This window comes from Semicossyphus pulcher, unplaced genomic scaffold (genome assembly GCF_022749685.1).
Source record: "Semicossyphus pulcher isolate SPU_LCO1_2020_fin unplaced genomic scaffold, fSemPul1.0.p SCAF_7, whole genome shotgun sequence".
NCBI classification, from domain to species: domain Eukaryota; kingdom Metazoa; phylum Chordata; class Actinopteri; order Labriformes; family Labridae; genus Semicossyphus; species Semicossyphus pulcher.
In genome coordinates this window covers 13,293,168-13,310,898 of record NW_027211748.1, presented here as the reverse complement: position 1 = coordinate 13,310,898, position 17,731 = coordinate 13,293,168, and the positions used below count along the sequence as shown (strand labels likewise).

Here is a 17,731-nt window from a genome sequence, read left to right as displayed (position 1 = left end):
TAATCAGATATGGTGATCGTATAATTATATGATTGTCTTGCAATATATCAATTATCACAGAATCGCTGTATCGTGATATTATTGTTATTCTGGGCCACGTATCGTATCGCGTATCATGAGTTACCGTGTGATGATACCGTGTCGTCATCTTGGGCCACGTATTAGGTATCGTATCGCAAATATCGTATCGTGCATTACCCTGTGATTCCCACCCCTAATCTATATATAAGATAAGATAATCTATGTACAGTATAGTGTACATTGCACTCACAGTGCCAGAGTTCGTCCTTCCCACACTGGATTCCAATGGTGTGCAAATGTGCAGGGGACTCACAGGGAACAACTCATGCACATATGTGTACATTGTACATACTTCGTGACACATGCGACATAATCGTAATTAAAAAAAAAAACAGAACAGCTTTTTACCGGCATTTAAAGAGGAAATATATTTGCTGTGGTAGAAGGAAACATTTTGCATAGTTCCTCGTCTTCTTCTCTTGTTTTTGTGCCACTGTAGCTGCTCCATTTCCTGTCCCAAGTGATTACTAAATATCTCATTTAAAAACACAACTCTGGAACTTTTTATTGCTATGATTTCTTTGCGTGTTTACCAGTAACCACAGGTGTTGCTAAATCAACCAGAGAGGAAATGTGGCAACTGAACTACAACCTGAATGCCCGTCTATTTCGCAAGTTTGCTATGATTACTGAAGGAAATAAAAGCTAAAAAGTCATTTCAATACACCTCAAATGACCTAAACAATCCTGTAGTGGCCTGAAGTGTTTCGTTAAAACAAAAGCTGAAGCATTTCTTCATCATTCGACATGCCACAAGAGAAGCTTTGAGGTTGATTTACAGAGGAAGGAAAACAGAAAGCTTCCCTTCCTCACTGCCAGTGAAGGCTACATTAAACTCATAATAATGCCTATTGTTTCCCCTTTTTAGAGATATAGACTCACAAAGACTCTAATGTCTTGTTCATGCATAATTTCTTTCAAGCTAAAGGTCAGGTGTACTCTCCACCAAGCCCCTCCACGTGTTTATGTAATGCCGCTTCGTGTAGATGGAGCTAAATCGCATGATAAACCTGTTCATCAGTGTGGAAGAGGACGCATACTCCATGTTGGGAAATAATGAATTACCAGCAGGTCATGAATGCGTGAGAAACAAATGGGAGGCTGCGCTTTCACACACATAAAGCAAGCCTGCACACGTGTGAACTGAGTTACTGTTGTGTGATAGTAAACTGGCAGGAGAGCCGGGGTGATGCGGTTATGTAATGAGTCTCTGTCTCCCTTACACACACACACTAACACAGGTTATGACCAGTCAGGGTTCAACTATGTGAGCATGTGCATGTTTTAGTGTTTCGCCTGAACTGGGAGTCTTCCTACTTATCTTCCTCCATTACCTATTCCCTAAAGTATATAAGGTCAGGCTTCAGTATCTCCAGCTGTCCACACGCTCTAGCTCTTCTCTCCCTTCGTTCCTCGGCTCTGATTTAAAGTGTGAGTGGTTTTATGTGTCGGCCCCTTTGCAGGGAATCACCACTTCCAGCCCAGCTTACTCACGACCTGACCTCTCTTTCTTCACACCTTTAAAAGCCCCAGCCTCCTTTTGAAATATGTCAGCACAGGCTCCATCCTGCTTAAGTGTCCTTACGTGGCACCCACGGGCTCAGGACCGCTGCTCTGGAGGAGATAATTCTCTCTGACCCAAAGAGGAAGAGCAGAAATAAGGGAACTTGCAAAAAGAGAACGGATAATGTAGCACATTAATATTACTGCGCTATTCAGCTTTACCCTAAGTCTGGCACACCCATCCTCTGGCCCCGCCCCCCCCATCCCTCCACATGCCAGCGGTCCCTGCAGTGTGTCCTCAGCACAGCCTGTGCCATCACGTTCAAGGATACGCTGTTGACAGCTACGGGTCACTGCAGCCCAGGCACAGGGTGGCACACACTCATGAATGATGCAGCGTTTCGCCGTCAGTCCTACAGCTCCCTCACCAACACATGAGGACACATAATCAGGTTTGATCACGGGCAATATATGCACAATGACACAAAGGCGGAGCGCAGCGTGTAGAGAGGATGCAATTAAAGTAAATCCCAGAAGCTAACAAACAATTTATGACAGTATAGTGATGGATTCTCCGCCCGGAGGAGCTTTTAAACAAGCTATTACCTGAGACGTGTCCCCTGCTAGGAGCTCCATTATACTGAGCATCATTCATGTTTTCATGGTTCAATGCAAAGCAAGTTTAGAGCAGGGAATTTTCTTTTAATAGTCCATTTGGTAACTTATTGTTAAAGTTATTAATTAAAAGGGGCACTCCAGCGAGTTTGCATTGTTCTTCCATAAAGTTGGGACAAAGAACAAAAAGAACGAGATAAATCGACTAGAGATAGACCGATATGGTTTTTTCAGGGCCGATACCGATACCGATTACTAGTAGTCAAGGAGGCCGATAACTGATATTTGAAGCCGATATTCATTTGCAGTAAAAGTGAAAATATTGGCGTCAAAATTTTGAATAATACAAACTCCAACACTTAACTTTGTTTAAATGCCTTTAAGCATATGCATCAGAGCCAAAATAACCCAGTTTTAAATTGATCTCTTATCGGCCGTCGGATAAAAAAAAAAAAAAAAGCCGATGCCGATATGCGTCAAAATGCCGAATATCGGCGCCGATAATCGGTCTATCCCTAAAATCGACGCTGCAGAGGCTGAGCAATCCTGACTCTTAGGTCAATATCAGTGCTTTCACTACCCATAATGCAACTTGGTCCATGGCCAAGTTTTTTCACTGTTGAGGGTGGTTATAATCTTAAGGATATACTAACAAGCTCTCTTTAGAGCCACATGAGACCTTGTACAACGGTATTCACAATGACTACTTGATAAGTACACCAACCTTGGTTTGTAAAATTGGCAGCCTTAAAACAAAAGTACTCAACATTTGGAAGTTCCAGCCTCTAAAACAGGTGGATTTGCAACTTTTCCCTTTTATATATCATTTGAAATTGATTACTCCTTTGATTTTAAACTGGTCGGACAAAAGAAGCAAGTTAAAGACATCACTTTTGATCTTGGAAACAGTGATCTGCATCTTTTCTGCTGATTTATAGACCAAATGATTACTAGACAAATCTGAATTGCCAATAACAACAGTCAATGAGCCGTATCCTGCCTTAGCAAGACCAGTCGAGATGAGATGCAAAGCCATCAGACAGGCGGATCAGAAAAAGATGATTATAATGCTGAACATTTCTTCTTAAGATTTACCCGAACCTTCTGAGAAGTTTCTCAAACACGTTATTATCTCATTATTCAGGACACTGGTTGCTCATCAGCGGCGTCACTGTGTCACTTCAGCCTCCGCATTCTGTCACTCAGCGGTTGCTAATGGCCTGTATACAGCAGCAGCCTGTCTCTGCAGCACTCCATACAGCCCTGATAAAGTGCAGCTTCTTAGACTGTATGGGGGGCTTAAAGAGAGAGGGGAGAGAGGCATTGTCGTCTTAAGCACCAGTACAATAACCCTCCTACCAGACATAGAGGTTTAGGCTTACCCACCTAGCATTCAACCCCCCTGGGAAGAGCATCAGGGGAGGGTGAAACGTGAGAGCCGGGGATGAAGGGAGAGTAGTGATAAAGGAGCCGGCTGACAACACCTCCCTCTGATAGCGGGGCTAAAGAGGCGAGATGAGACGCTAATTGGCAAGCGAGGGAAGGTTTGATGTCGCAAAAAAGGTTAGAGCGCGAGGTGGTTGAGTGTGCATGCATTCACAGGCACACATTGAGTTTATGTGTGTGTGTGTTTTTATGTGTACGTCAGTGATTAATTAGCTTGCAGGGACTCCCGCCTGTTTGTCGCTCTGGGTTTCCCTGTTCATTTGTACCACTGCATTAATAATGCCTGTCGCTGATAGAAACAAAGGAGGAACATTTTGCATTCACAAGTTGCCACTTTTAATCCCTCATGTTTTCCGTCTTCAACATCCTCTAACAAGATCATCGACATACCCACTAAGTCTGCCCGGAGCCTGGGCGTCATGAATGACAACCAGCTAACCTTTAAGGTTCATGGGGCCTCGATTGCTCCGTCATGTCGGTTTGCCCTGTGCAACATCAGGAAGATCAGACCCTACCTGTCAGAGCATGCAACACAACTGCTGGTAAAAGCTCTCGTGATATCATGCATATCACTACGACATCTCCCTACTGCCAGGCCTTCCTGCATGCACATGCAAACGTCTGCAGATGATCCAGAACGCAGCAGTGCGACTGGTCTTCAATCAACCCAAAACAGCACACATCCCTCCACTGGCTCACAGCTGCCGCTCGCATCAAATTCAAATCCCTGTTGCTTGCTTACAAAACAGCAACAAAAGCGGCTCCTGCCTACCTGAACGCCCTCATCCAGGTCTACACTCTGTCCCGCCCACTACGCTCCGGTACGCCCATCACAACAGGGCCCTAAGTCGCTAACTAGACTCTTCTCCTCAGTAGTCCCAAGGTGGTGGAATAAGTTGCCAAACTCCATTCGGTCCGCAGAGTCCCTTTGACCTTTCAGAAGAAGCTAAAGTCCCAGCTCTTTCATGAACACCTCTGCACTTAATGATATTGATGCTAGTGAAGATGACGACATTGAGGATGTGGTTTGTGTTGATTAGGATTCTCATGATGATGATGACAAACTATATTGACCTTGTTGATGTTGCTGATGATCATCATTATAAAAACAAACCAAAAACAAACGCCCTGTGCGCTGCCTATCGGCACCAGTGTCCAATCATACTTGAAGCTGTTTGTTGGCTCTTACTGACTTTGTTCCCTTCGTTGCCTGTGCTGTATTAACTCTCAGATGTACGTCTGCCTAATGAAACTGTAACATTGTAGATACTGCCTGTAACCAAAAGTGCCTCTTGGAGTGTCTCCTCCTTCATCCCTGCATAGTACATTATCTGACATTGCAATAAATGGGAATAACAAGCAGATAATGGCGATTAAACTTTAACTTTAAAATATCCCAACATCCACACTGCCAAAATCTGAATCACCTAAAACTTTACTTTAATGTCACCAGAATTACCTGCCTGGAAAGTTACATTTACCTTCATTTCCCTTCTGTATTTCAGCAAAGCCCTCCAGCAATTCTAATCTTGCTTAATTTAAGTCACTAATCTAACAAAAGTCTTTGATCTTATTTTCACATAAAACTTAGACCTTATTTGAGACCTTGGAAAAACTCCACTAACCCAGCCCGGAGGCAAACATAGACGTCCATTAGAAGGCGAGAATTTAAAAGGTCACAAAAGAGCAAAACTGCAGAAGATAATCAGGCGGATTCTTTATATTTCAGTACCGGTTGAGAAGTGATGATATGACATTTGCAGATTTGTACCATAGCGCGAATAATCTTTATTTATGACCTGTTTAAGTGTGCATAATGCAGCTCTAATGACCGTGCTCTTATTTTGCAACCCTGGAAACTCAGCATCAATTATAAAGGGACAGGCGCATCAGACATGCTATTAATGCTGCTTTTACATATTCATGTAGCTACGTTACCTGCATCCCTGGCAATACTAACATGCTAACATGACCTCCCATGGAAGTATACATTCATGGGTTCATACTCCTCAGTGAACAGATGTGATTTAATGTTGCGTGTACGTGCTGAGCATGTGCTACCAATCATCGTGTAGACAGATTCCAGAGTAGAGAGAGGCAGATTTAAGTAGGCGGCTGCAACATTTTCATAGATGCGCTCCTAGAATAGCAGTGGAGTGAGCAAGAGACGGGGTGAAAAACCAGATCAGTGTACTGTACTGTAATATCAAGAGTGTGTGTGATTGGTGGGATGAAATATTCTGCGGGGCGGACCGAAAACAGCTTCAGGCTCCTGTCTGAACTTGTTTTGCTCATAAACAAGGTTATGAAAGTGAAGTATTAGAGCCATTTAGTATCCCCGATGCACCAAAGCTGACAGACTTTTTAAACGCTAACTGCTACAGAAATATGCAGTTTAAGAGTTTAGCTAGTTAGCTCAACTGAAAGCCACTTAAACTTTATAAACACCACAAAACAACAGTTATTCAAATGTGTGCTGTTAGTTGCCAGCAAATCTGGCTCAGCTGATTCCTGTCTCATCCATCATAATGCATAATGCATGATGCCAAAAAAATGTCTTTATAGGAGCAGTGTGGAGACAATGACACCGTTTGTATCACTGATTGGAATTATTAGTCGCTAATCCAGGATGAAAGGCAGTCCAACTACTTTCAAGTTTTCCCTGCGGGTTGCTGACAGGCGGATAAGCACGTCGTTGTTATTGTTTGCACTTAACCTCTAATGCTATTCATTATCAGACGCTATGAAGGACTCTGGTAGCTTAGCTAAATCTGGCGGGGAGCCACTGAGATGCAGCTGGTTTGGGAGACTTTTTATTAAAGGCAGCCATGCTGTTGCATTCTTGTGATAGTAAGAGAGTAAGAGTGTAATAAGGAGCTGGAAGAGCACAAGCAATAAGAAAGGTAAACAGTAACCATTATTATTACTAGCCGAACTATTCTCCGATTCCATGAAGTATTAAAAATGCCTTGGCAGGGCAGCAGCTGCCTCGGGGAAGTAGTCCAGTAAGAAGAGAGCAGCTACAGAGTCAGTTGTTGTTTAATCCCACAGAAGGACAGGCCACAAAGTAATCAGATCCCAGATCTGTGGTTAAAGCTACAATCGGACCAGTTCAGAGCAGAGAGAAAGAGAGGAAGGCTTTCACACAACAAGAGTGAAGGCAGAGAGAGGGGAGGGGGGGGGAATTAAAGGGCCGCTCTCTCCCGATGATGCAGGGACAGGACGAGTGAATGAATGAGATTGTGATGTTGTTGCACATTCCCCCGGCCCCACGTGCTCGCTTTTCTCTTTCTTCTCCTTCTCTTCCCCTCCCTCCTTTCCTTCTTCTTTTGTTTTGTTTAAAATTTAACAAGGTCTGGAACAGCGGAGGGCTGAAGCGGGCATCCGGGGTGTTTTGGCTCAGCTTCATGTCACATGCAGGGGCCATGTGAACACAGTGGCACTGAGAGGGAGAGAGAGAGAGAGAGGAGGGGATGGCGAGGGGGTGCTGTAGCGGGAGGGCAGTGAGAGACAGAGAAAGAGAGAGAGGGATAGTGAGGAAAAAAAAACTAAAGAGGGGAAGTCTTTAAACCAGAGGGACAGGGAAGCAGGGAGAGAGAACTGGGTGGTTGCAGAAATGACTGTATTTATGAGAAAGACACCACGAGGGAAACAGGAACTAGTGGAAGAAAGAAGACGTGCCAGCTAAGGATAAGCACACATAATAAAATACAAAGGAGCAGGACATGGGAAGAGAAAGTTAAAAGTTACTTCCTGGTGCAGCAGGTGAATGCTCCACTTTTTTTCCCCAGGGCCTGGGTGATTATCAAACTGCACCGCTATCAGCACGAGAGGCAAATTGCCATGTTAATGATTGAGACTGGCTGCACATGCAGTGATGGCTCCTCTTTCTGGACTGAACGCTGGACTTTAAGTTTATGCCTCAGCCATTAGTGGCACCTGACCTGTGTAATATAATGCAATGCAAGATAATATAAACGAGGGCTGTGCAATAAATCGCAATATGAGCATTCCCAATAAACAGGCGCAAGAGCCTGAATGTATCACAATGAATACTGAAAAATAATTGCCATGCTTTCACACTATTTTGATGTGATCAGATGAAGCTAAAGCTAGTAAGCTAACAGCTACCCTCAGATTAACTGGTGTCAATTTAGAGGTGGAAAAAAAGCAAGAGACATTTGTTCACCTACTCAGAAATATTGGAATATTAGTAATATTTATGGTGGCCCTGAAAGCTCAAAATACTGCAGAGAAGAGAAAAAAAAAATGCTATTACTGAAATCACAAGTAGCGGCAGTGAATTGATCAGGGCCACCGTAAATACAAAGCATAGTTACTAGCTTGAAAATAAGGATCTTGCAAAGCATGGCCGACACTATATTAAAGTAACACACTGTGTATGAAGTTGTAAAAGCAGTGAGAGTGAATCAAAAGAGCATCTACAAGAATATTGTTCTTTGGATACACCTCATCAAAGTACCTGTGCACAAAGTTGCACCTATAAATCTGTGGCACCTGAGTTCACTTTAAAACCTCTCACTGAGAAAACAAACACTTTCTCATAAGGAAGTATGATTGTTGTGCTTCAGCATTTTTTAAGAGAGGTGAACTTTAAACTAGGTCACTTCATATCAACAACTCGGCCTCTTTCTGTTAGTGCAGAGTCCATGGAAACGAGCTCAGCTCCACCCTGACAGCATACCTTATCTCGCAATGACCAGATGACACGAGCAAACATTCAGGGACAGCTTGGTAACGCACGGACGTTTGTTTCACACAGTGCTTTTGTCAAAACAGTCCATCTACTCGCCTTTTGTTTCTGCAGCGCAGGAAGGTGCTTCTGTAAAAACAAAAACATCTGCCCCATAACTTCACTTATCCTTTTGTAACTCCTAAATGCGTTATGAAGAAAATGAAACGCTTAGAAATTGGAATCTTAAACACAATGTGAAATTTGTTCTCAAGAGACTCTGGCTTTGTAAAACAAATCAGTTTAAGCCCCACTGGAGCGCTGGTATTTAAAAACCTCCCATCCAGGAATTGACACAGTTCTGTCCCGTACACTAGCAGGCCGTGTGCTCTCTAATCGGAATTTTTTGGGCCTCTTTAATGCTGAGAGTTGCAGATGTTGCCTGGTATTAGGCCGTGCTGCTGCTGATCAAAGCTGCGGAGAGCGAGCCCCTGCTGGCCGGACTCTAATCCCCCCCCCCTCTCGTGAATGTGGTCGGAGCGGGGAGGGAGTGGTGCGCCGCTCGGGGACAGTCAGCCTTCTTCATGACCCCTCTGAAGGGGGAACCTTTTCACTTCTTCCGCTCGTGAAAACCACCATCCTCAACCCCTCAGAGGTTTCAGTGGGGATTGTCGGCGGGGGCAGTTTGACAGACAGCCGAGAGTCCGGGTAGCTCCCAGAAGGCACGGAAGTCCCTGCCCCCTTTCCCAATTCCCTATCTGAGAATGTGCCGGCGGGCAGACAGGAGTGACATATCAGCGTGACATTGTTCAGCCTAGATTTAGCTGCTTACCACAAAGCAATGAGAAATTCTATTCCAAACCTCTCTGTTTCTTTTTTACTTATTTCCACAGGGAGCAGAGGCTAAACACAACTGTACACCAAAGCGTGCACGCTCACAAACAGAGAAGAGAGAGAGAAAGTGTGCTTTAAAGCGTGCTGGACCTTTAGACACACTAACCAGGGCTGTTAGTTTTTGCCTTTTATTAGTATTCTAGACAATTAGGAGGGTGACCATTCATTTCTGGAGTGAAAAGCAATAGACTAGGGAGAGATAAAGAGATATGAGAGGATAAATGGAAACTGTCAGATGGTGTGAGGGAGGAGGAGATGCGAGGAGAGATAGCGAGAGCAGAGGGAGGGGGATCGATCATGAGAGAAATTGAGAGAGGGAGTTAGATTCAGCGCGAGAGGAGAGGAGGGTGGGAGGATGTCAGCCAAGAAGGCAATCTATATTAGACAGAAAACAGTTCCCCCGGCTTTAACTGCTACAAGCTGACACCACCATCCTCTCCTCTCAATGTCTGCATCAGTAGACGCACACGTGTGAATCCTCCTCCGAGATACGCGCATCCAGCTTCCACGCCGATGCTGTACGGCCACAATTCATTTAAGACCGCTCGTACACGTGTGGCTCGCACGTGAAGAGCCATGAAATACATGTTCTTTTGATTGCTCGCTTTTATCTTTTTCCGCCGCACACATACACACCGGGGAACGCAGAAAAACCTCATAGACACATGCATATTGGATTTGAGCTCTGGAACGTGTGAAATCTGATTACACAATTACATAATGACTCAGCAATAGGCCATTTAGAAAGACCATTAGCTGTCAGGCCGGGACATGGATGTGAGAAAAGATGAGGCAGCGTAGCGCCTCACTTCTGCAAAGTCCTCCCAGGAGTGCTGGCGTGCGTGTAGATGCTGTGGTTTCAGTAAACTAATCCACGTTTCCACATTTAAGTGAAACCGACACTTGAATATTGCGATTCATAAATCCCTGGTGACTGGTAGAACATTATTTGAATAGCAAATTCATTCAAAGTAACCCACAGTGAGGGATGCTCGTGTTTTCACCAGGATAACCAGTGAGCCATCCTAAAAACCAAAAACAAAACAATGACAAAATCAGCGCAGACTGTTCTCCTTCTGCCTTTGAAAATGTTTTCATAGAGATGCAAGTGTGAGTGTGGGAGCAATCTGGCGTGCTGACTGTACGCGCGGAGAGAGCGACGTGGCACAGACAAGACAAGAGTGAGTGGTTCTCTTCTTAATAGCTGCCACAGCCTGCTGGAGAAAACTGGGAGCTTCATTAAGCCTTTAAACCCTGCAGAGTCCTTTAAGTCATCACGTCAGCAGCCGCTGCCTCCTCGGAGAGGGCCCCGAGGTTAAAGTGGAAGGATACAGTTCTGCGTCGAGATTCCTCTAAGCTTTTAGGGTAATTGAACTATCACTGTCTTCTTAAAATGTTAACATCTCGTGTCTGCGTGGAATACAGACATCTTATCAGGAGAGTCGAGCCTCCTCCATTACTCTGGCCTCTGCTGAGAGAGGAGTGCTTTTATTTTGTTGTTTCTACAACTTTTGTTTGAGTAAGATGCTTACAATATAAAGTCATAAAGTTATGATGTCATCAATTATTCTAAGATTAATCCAAAAGGAAACTTTCGGATGAGAGGCGGAACGTCTTCAATAACTTCAACCAAGTCGCCTTTTGAATTAAGCTTAGAATTACGATGACCTGGATGAGTGAGAACCTGAGATTTACACCAGGCGTTAGGGATAGGCCGATTATCATTTTGACGCATATCGGCATCGGCCTTTTTTTTTTAATCCGACGGCCGATAAGAGATCAATTTAAAACTGGGTTATTTTGGCTCTGATGCATATGCTTAAAGGCATTTAAACAAAGTTAAGTGTTGGAGTTTGTATTATTCAAAATTTTGACGCCAATATTTTCACTTTTACTGCAAATGAATATCGGCTTATCGGCTTATCGGCCTTCTTGACTACTAATAATCGGTATCGGCCCTGAAAAAACCATATCGGTCTATCTCTACCAGGCGTATGAGCGTATCAATAACAATAACAGATCAAAATTTGCTTTTAAAATGATTGCAGGAAATGGTAGTAAAATCTGCAATAAAATGGGAAGCATCCCATTTTAATTTGAGAAACAGAGGAGGTATTCCCATTACTAATTGCAATATCTGTGTAATATTAACCCTAAATGTGCAAAGCCATAAAAGCAGGCTCATTTGATGCTTCTGTTTTGTAAGAGCAGAACCATTATCTGCAACATCCCATTAGATATCTCTGTTTTTATTAGTTCTGCATGAACAATCCTTCCTGCCAAGTTCACCTTCCTGATGCAGATACTGAAAGGAACGCGGAAATTACCTGGAAATTGGGTGCAGCATGTTGAAACTTTTATCGACCCTGACTTTCCTTCACAGAAGCTTGAGCCATAAACCTGCGCGGAGCTGAAAGGAATTAATACTTTGATGGCGCCTGGGTCACTATATTCCAGTGGTCATTAATTTCGCGGGCCGTATCTTAACACCGCTCTAAATTTACAAGAACCTGCTTTTAAAAAGCAAACATTTCAACTTTAATAGGGTGAGCTCACTAAACGCAGCGGGTATGCTGAAGTGCATGGATGAGAGTGTTTGCAAAGCTGAGTAGGCTAATGAATCTAAATTATTTAGCGTGCTGCTTTGGTTTGGTTAAGAACTCTGGGTCCTCTGCCACTAGGGAAACCCTGTGCCAGTGTGTGTTAGTATGCCATTTCCCTTTCTTGCAACACACAAAAACACTCGTATCTGTGGGGAAGGGATCAGAGCAATCCAAGCAGGGGGCATCTTCATTACTTGTAGGGCTGAGGATCTCTTGTCCTCAGACACTGACCTGAATCCTAAACTTCCACCTGAATGGCCAATTAAATCACGGCTCTGACTTCTGTTTAGAGTTAGAAACATTTGTTCCACACACCCCTCTCAGGTAGGTGTACTTTTATTTAGAGCTGAGGCATTTTGGGCCTCTCTGCAACCGAATGTGCATGTATTGATTATATGAGTCTGTGCATGTTTTTTTACTCTTTTCCCTTCAACTCAAACTCTAATAAAGCTGGCTCTGCACTACAAGAGGCTCCTGTGTGGGCAGCTCTGAAAGGATCACTCGTCAGCTTGCCAAAGAGGACAGCGGCCCTTTGATCTAGGCAGCCTTCTGTACATGTGTATGTGTGTGTTTGAGTGTGTTTGTGCGTCTAGCGGGGCAAAGTGAGTTCTCTCATCTGGCCTCTGCAGAGTCTGTGCACTCAAAGCATGACCTGAACCCTTCAAAGTCAAACCAATCTCTGTATTGTCCATAAGAATCTGATGAGACGCACCATGGCAACTTAACTGCCTCTTCCCATCATCCTCCGGCTTCCCTAATCATGCTGAGAGCGGAGGACCTCATCTGTGGCTCGTATTAAAGATACAGCACGGTTTAGGCTGCTCATACCTAAAATCTAGGTTACATCCAGCATTCAAATCCAAAATAGCACTCTTACTGAGCGATGCAAGAATTTAGAAACTGGACTTCCTATATCAAAGGCAGCTCTGCATGCACAGGCATGGAGACAAAAAGGCCTTTAGTGTGACTGAAGTCTACAGTTGTGGCAGCTGCGCCTGAGAGTCAGCCAGCAAGTCAGCTGAGACAGGCCCCGATCTCCACTATCTGTTCAGGACAACCATTCAAAGACAGCTCAACATGTGTCAGCACGGTGTCCCCTCATTCCTCCTCACCCAACCCCCCTCGCTCCGCTTCCTCCTCGGCAGACGTGCCTGACATTCTAGACGAGCCGGCGTACATTCCTCACATGCTTCAATCGTGTAAGGAAGCAGCGGAAGAGCAGGCCAGACATGTCACAAGAGCATGAGCGCTGCCTTGTCTTTACAGTGAATAGATCTGTGTGTGTGTGTTTGTATGAAAGTGCTCTTCAGTGCCTTTCTCTGTGGGGTTGAATGAGAATTAGGCCCTCTGTTCAGACCGGGTGCTGAGTGGTGTTATTGGCTGTGTGAAGGGAGAGGAGGGGTGGAGAGAGTGCTCAGGTGACCACAGTTAAGCTGTCTCACATGGGATGTGGAGGCGTCGCCCTCTGAGAGGCTTCGGGGCAATGTTAGCCGCCTTTAGTGGCTGCTGGTTGAGCTCAGCTGACTGCACAGCCTCGCTCAGCATTCATTTGTTTTCCCCCCCTACATGCACATCCATCCACATGAGCCCCAGTGTGCATGCTCATGCAGCCTGCCAAATGATGCTATCTGAATGAAATCATTCTACCTCAAGCGAGCCAGGATTCAAGAGCACAATAGGTCATGGAGCGCATGTGACTGTGAACGTGAGCGGGAGCACATGTGGCCATTTTCAGCTCGGTATTGAGTGACCTCTAGTTCAACAGCCTCTAAGGACAGGAAGCTACAGAGTATTAGAGCCTCTCTTGTCTTGTTCAAACCCAACAAACAGTTACTCCTCAACTGTCCTCAGCAGACACTCAGTTTCGCTGACCCCCCCCCCACTCCCCTCTCCTCAATTCATTTCCCTCAGCGGCGACAGCAATAGCAGCAGTGGCGTGGTGAAGAAAAGGGCTTCCTGCGCTTTGGAGGAGCACGTTAACCCAGCTTGGCAGGCAGTTAGTTAGTGTGACAGTAGCCGCGCTGGATGCCAATAGGACAGGCACTGTGCAGCATCTCAATGACCAGAATTCACTGGGTACACAGAGAGGGTTTATGGTCCTCCCAGCCATACCGCTCCCACCCCTACTCTCCATCCAACCACAAAGGCATTCAGCCTTTTCATTAGGATGATAATGGGGCAAAAGCCGGAAAAGGGCCCCATGTCTGTGCAACCATAAGTTGTGGCGATGGCTTTGTGGCGATGTCATGCGTGTCCATGGGCGCACAGTGTGCAGCTATGGCCCAACAAAGTCAGGCCAGGGCAGAAGAAGCTGGGAATTAAAAGGAAGTCCCTGAGGCCAGGTAGATCTGGCAAACAAGAAGACCTCTGGGCCGTGACCTCGCTCTGACCCAATCACGCCAGCACACAGTTAAATCTAAACATTGCAAACCATCACAGGGATTGTATGATGGAGCTAACAGGCTCGCTTAATTGCTGCTCTTGTTATCAGCAGAGGTCTCGTGCTGCACTCAGCTTGCCTGACAGCATTCACAATGTGCCACAATAATATCAGGAACATCTGGCCCTGTTCTTTTCAGTCCTAAAGGAATTCCAAACATGAGACTCAGAGCTCAGGCTGCTAGCTTTGTGCACTCAAAGCTGACCAGTGTTCAAATTCAGAAACTACCCACCTGTGAAAATTATACTCTGTCTCAGCAAAACAGGAAATAAATTGTTGCTGTGCTCTATTAGTACAATGTCATGTCCATGCACGAATACACCTGCCTCATTTTGAAATACAGGTTGACAACCTGTTAGAAACACGACAACACTGAGGAAGAGAAGGCCTCAACAATACCGCAGAAAGCATGATGATGTTATCATACATGAATGCATGACCTAACTTACCTGCATAGAAACGTAACAAGGAGCCAATTTCTGTGTTGAGCCCTTCCTCTTGAACTCTCCACGGGTCCTTAAATCCAAGCTTAAATAGAAAGTCATTCTGGATCTGCAGAGGCCTCTCATCTGGGCTAAGCCTCCTGACAGCTTCACCGTGCAGCTGAACATACAGCGTGGGGCTGGAGTCACAGGAATCTCCACTGTGATCTGCTATCAGCCCTGATTTTACAGCACTTTGGCCACAGTCCGGATCTTGGATGTCAGGTGAATTACCTGTAGAACAGGCTCTTGACAATGAGCCGGCACTGCTGCTGGGTGGCAGGCTGCCCAGACTGTGCGGATTGAGTCTGCTATCGGGCCCCAGATTGTTTGTCATGTTGTTTATGTGTTCTATGTTGCAGTGCTTGTAGTTGGCAGTGACAGCACTGATCCCATTGGTGTGATGTTGAGATATGGGGTCCATGCTCGTGTTTGACGTAGGACAGTCGAGCTCCAGTTCGTCTGAGGAGCTGCCATACATGTCATGGCCCTCTGTGGCACTATCAAAAGACGGGCTGAGGATGGAGGCCTCAGTGCCCAGGACCATGTCATCACTGAGGGAGTCCCTGTGTTCGCTGAGCCGGGCCCCAGAGCTCAGGTCATCAAACGCACTGCTCTCCACATCCGAGCCAGAATTTAATCCATAGCTGTCCACACCGTTCCTGTGCTCTGAGTCATCATCATTGGGGGTATCCATGTTAGAGTTAGAGTTTAAATCTGATAGTGAACAGGTTATGTTGTCTTGAGACTCTGATTCTGGGCTGAAAAGTTTTCCATCAACGTCCTGTTGCTTTTGCCTCTCATCTGCATTCTCCATGAGCAACAGCCTCAACCTGTCACTCGGATGGCCCCTTAATTCTGTGGATTCCAGGGGAGCCAGGTGGTTGCATTTTATACTCGAGTCCTCATTCACCTTGCATGGGTTATCATTATATTCATACTTCACATTGCAGTTGCCATTTTGGTCAGTCTTGGGGTTATCTTTACAAAAAATGCGCATAACGGAGCTCGACTTACTGCAGAGTTTGCTCAGCCGGAGCGCCACCTCGCCGGCTGTGGTGTCCATAGTGCAAAGAACCGGTCTGGGATATGAGGGCGTCAGTCTATCGTGGACATGCACGGAGCCCCGGTGGAGATCTGCTCGCACCCACTCGCGGTCTGCGGGCTGCAGCTGCATGTTCTGTCGGTGCTTGAGCAGAGTCTTCCGATCCAGACTCCGGGTATGTAAAGACGCAGAGGACAGGGCCGAGTTCATCTTGGCGCCGCAGGCGGCGGTGACAGCTGAGGTGGCGGTGGCTGCAGCTGCGGCGGCGGAGAGGTTCCTCTTCAAGCGCCTCCGTCTCAACAGGAGGGAGCTGGAGTTGTTGGATGAGCCCCGGCCATTAGACGCCACAGTTCGGTTTGACGCACTTGATCCTGTTGTAGAGGCGGAATGAGAAAGGCTATTCCCGTTCTTTGCCTCTACGCGGGAGGGTGCCAAATGTCCACCGCCATCATCCGCTGGAGTCCCCCGGGCGACAGACAGTCCGTTGGGCTTCTTCATTAACTTGGTCGCGCCTCCATCCGACGCGCCATCATCAGCGGCAGCCTGCACACTTTCCATCTCTGCCAATGAAAAGTCCCCCACTCTAAATAAATAACGGTGCGCACTTGGTTACACCTACAACCTCTACATTTAAAAGCCTGAATACGTGCCCACCGTGGTAAATGTCCGCCGACTGGGCGGTGTTGCCGACTTATTCCACTAGTAGTCATTCACTTCTTGCCTTCTTTCCCCCGTCGGAGTCTCCTCCGCTGCTCCAGTAAAAAAAAACATTTTACCGAGTCGCTGGGAAGAGGCTGTGCGCGCGGGGACATATCAGGGCGGAGACGTGACTGTGCGTCCCATTTAGAGCAAAATACAGTGCTGGAATATGAAATGAACGTCGGCCGACCTCCTACGCAAATACTGACTGCTATATATTCATGAGGAGGACACAAGATGGGGTCGCTAACAACAACGCGGTGGATTATGGGAAGTGTATTCAGCCACTGAGCCTCCCGCTGTCAGCGGTGTTGGGGAGAAATGATGTCATGAATACATTTCCCAAGAAGCCTTTCTTCCGGTTCAGTCAAGTGAGGCGGCGAACAGATGAGAGGCGTAAACATAGCTCCTATAAAATGTTTGGTGTGCGGCTGGAGAAGTACGTCCTCTTATCCGCTGTAGCGTTATCTCGACTAATTACGTGTATCTGTGTAATGAAGATATACATTGTAACACTCCGATGGTACACAGTCGATTGCATCAGCTGTCAACTGTTGAATATAAGTTACACTTTCAACTGTCATTTATTAGTCCGAATAATTTATAATAAGTGGGTATAATTCAGTTAATAACGTCCTTCAAATTCTGTTGCGAGGCAATATTAATCCTTGCTGTGGGGCTGTTTATTTAAGACTAGTGGTGACTAGGCAAATAACTTCAGCACCATCTCATCAGGACGCCATTTCACAAGGCCATACCGCCCGGCTCAGTCTACGTGCTCTTATTTTGTAGTATTTCTCGCCATCTAGTGGAGAAAACCGCAAGGCTTGACCTAAACCTTTTCCTGTGGGGACACAGCGACCCTGAGAGCTCAGAGGAAGAATCCAGTTGGTAGGCAGTCCTACTACAAGCAGTGGAAAGTACATAAGTACATTATCTCAAGTAGCCTATCGTAGCCCACTGACGTACAAGTTTAATGTACTTGTACTTCAATTAAGATGTTACCCTACAATTCAAAAGAAGGCAGTTTTTGCTCTGCTACAATTGCCTTATTCTGTTGGTTTCCAGATACTTAGCAGATTTTGATTATCAGTACAAGACATAAGAGGAAATAATTATGAGGTATTTTTATGAACAAAGATTAGACTCTATAGATCCCAAGCACAACTCAAAAGCTACTTGCAGTGCAGTCAAAAAGTAACTCCTACCTTTATACAGTGTGTATGTAAT

At 45.6% G+C, this 17,731-nt stretch overlaps 1 protein-coding gene across 1 annotated transcript in view; it reads right to left on the bottom strand.

The window, feature by feature from the left end:
* The window catches only part of phlpp1 (PH domain and leucine rich repeat protein phosphatase 1), a 48,322-nt gene extending 31,716 nt beyond the window's left edge, over positions 1-16,606 (bottom strand). The window contains exon 1 of the mRNA XM_069684697.1: positions 14,725-16,606. Within this exon, the coding sequence (XP_069540798.1) occupies positions 14,725-16,360 (1,636 nt within the window). The 5' untranslated portion in view covers positions 16,361-16,606. The remainder of the gene's footprint in view (positions 1-14,724) is intronic.
* Between the last annotated feature and the right edge of the window lie 1,125 nt (positions 16,607-17,731).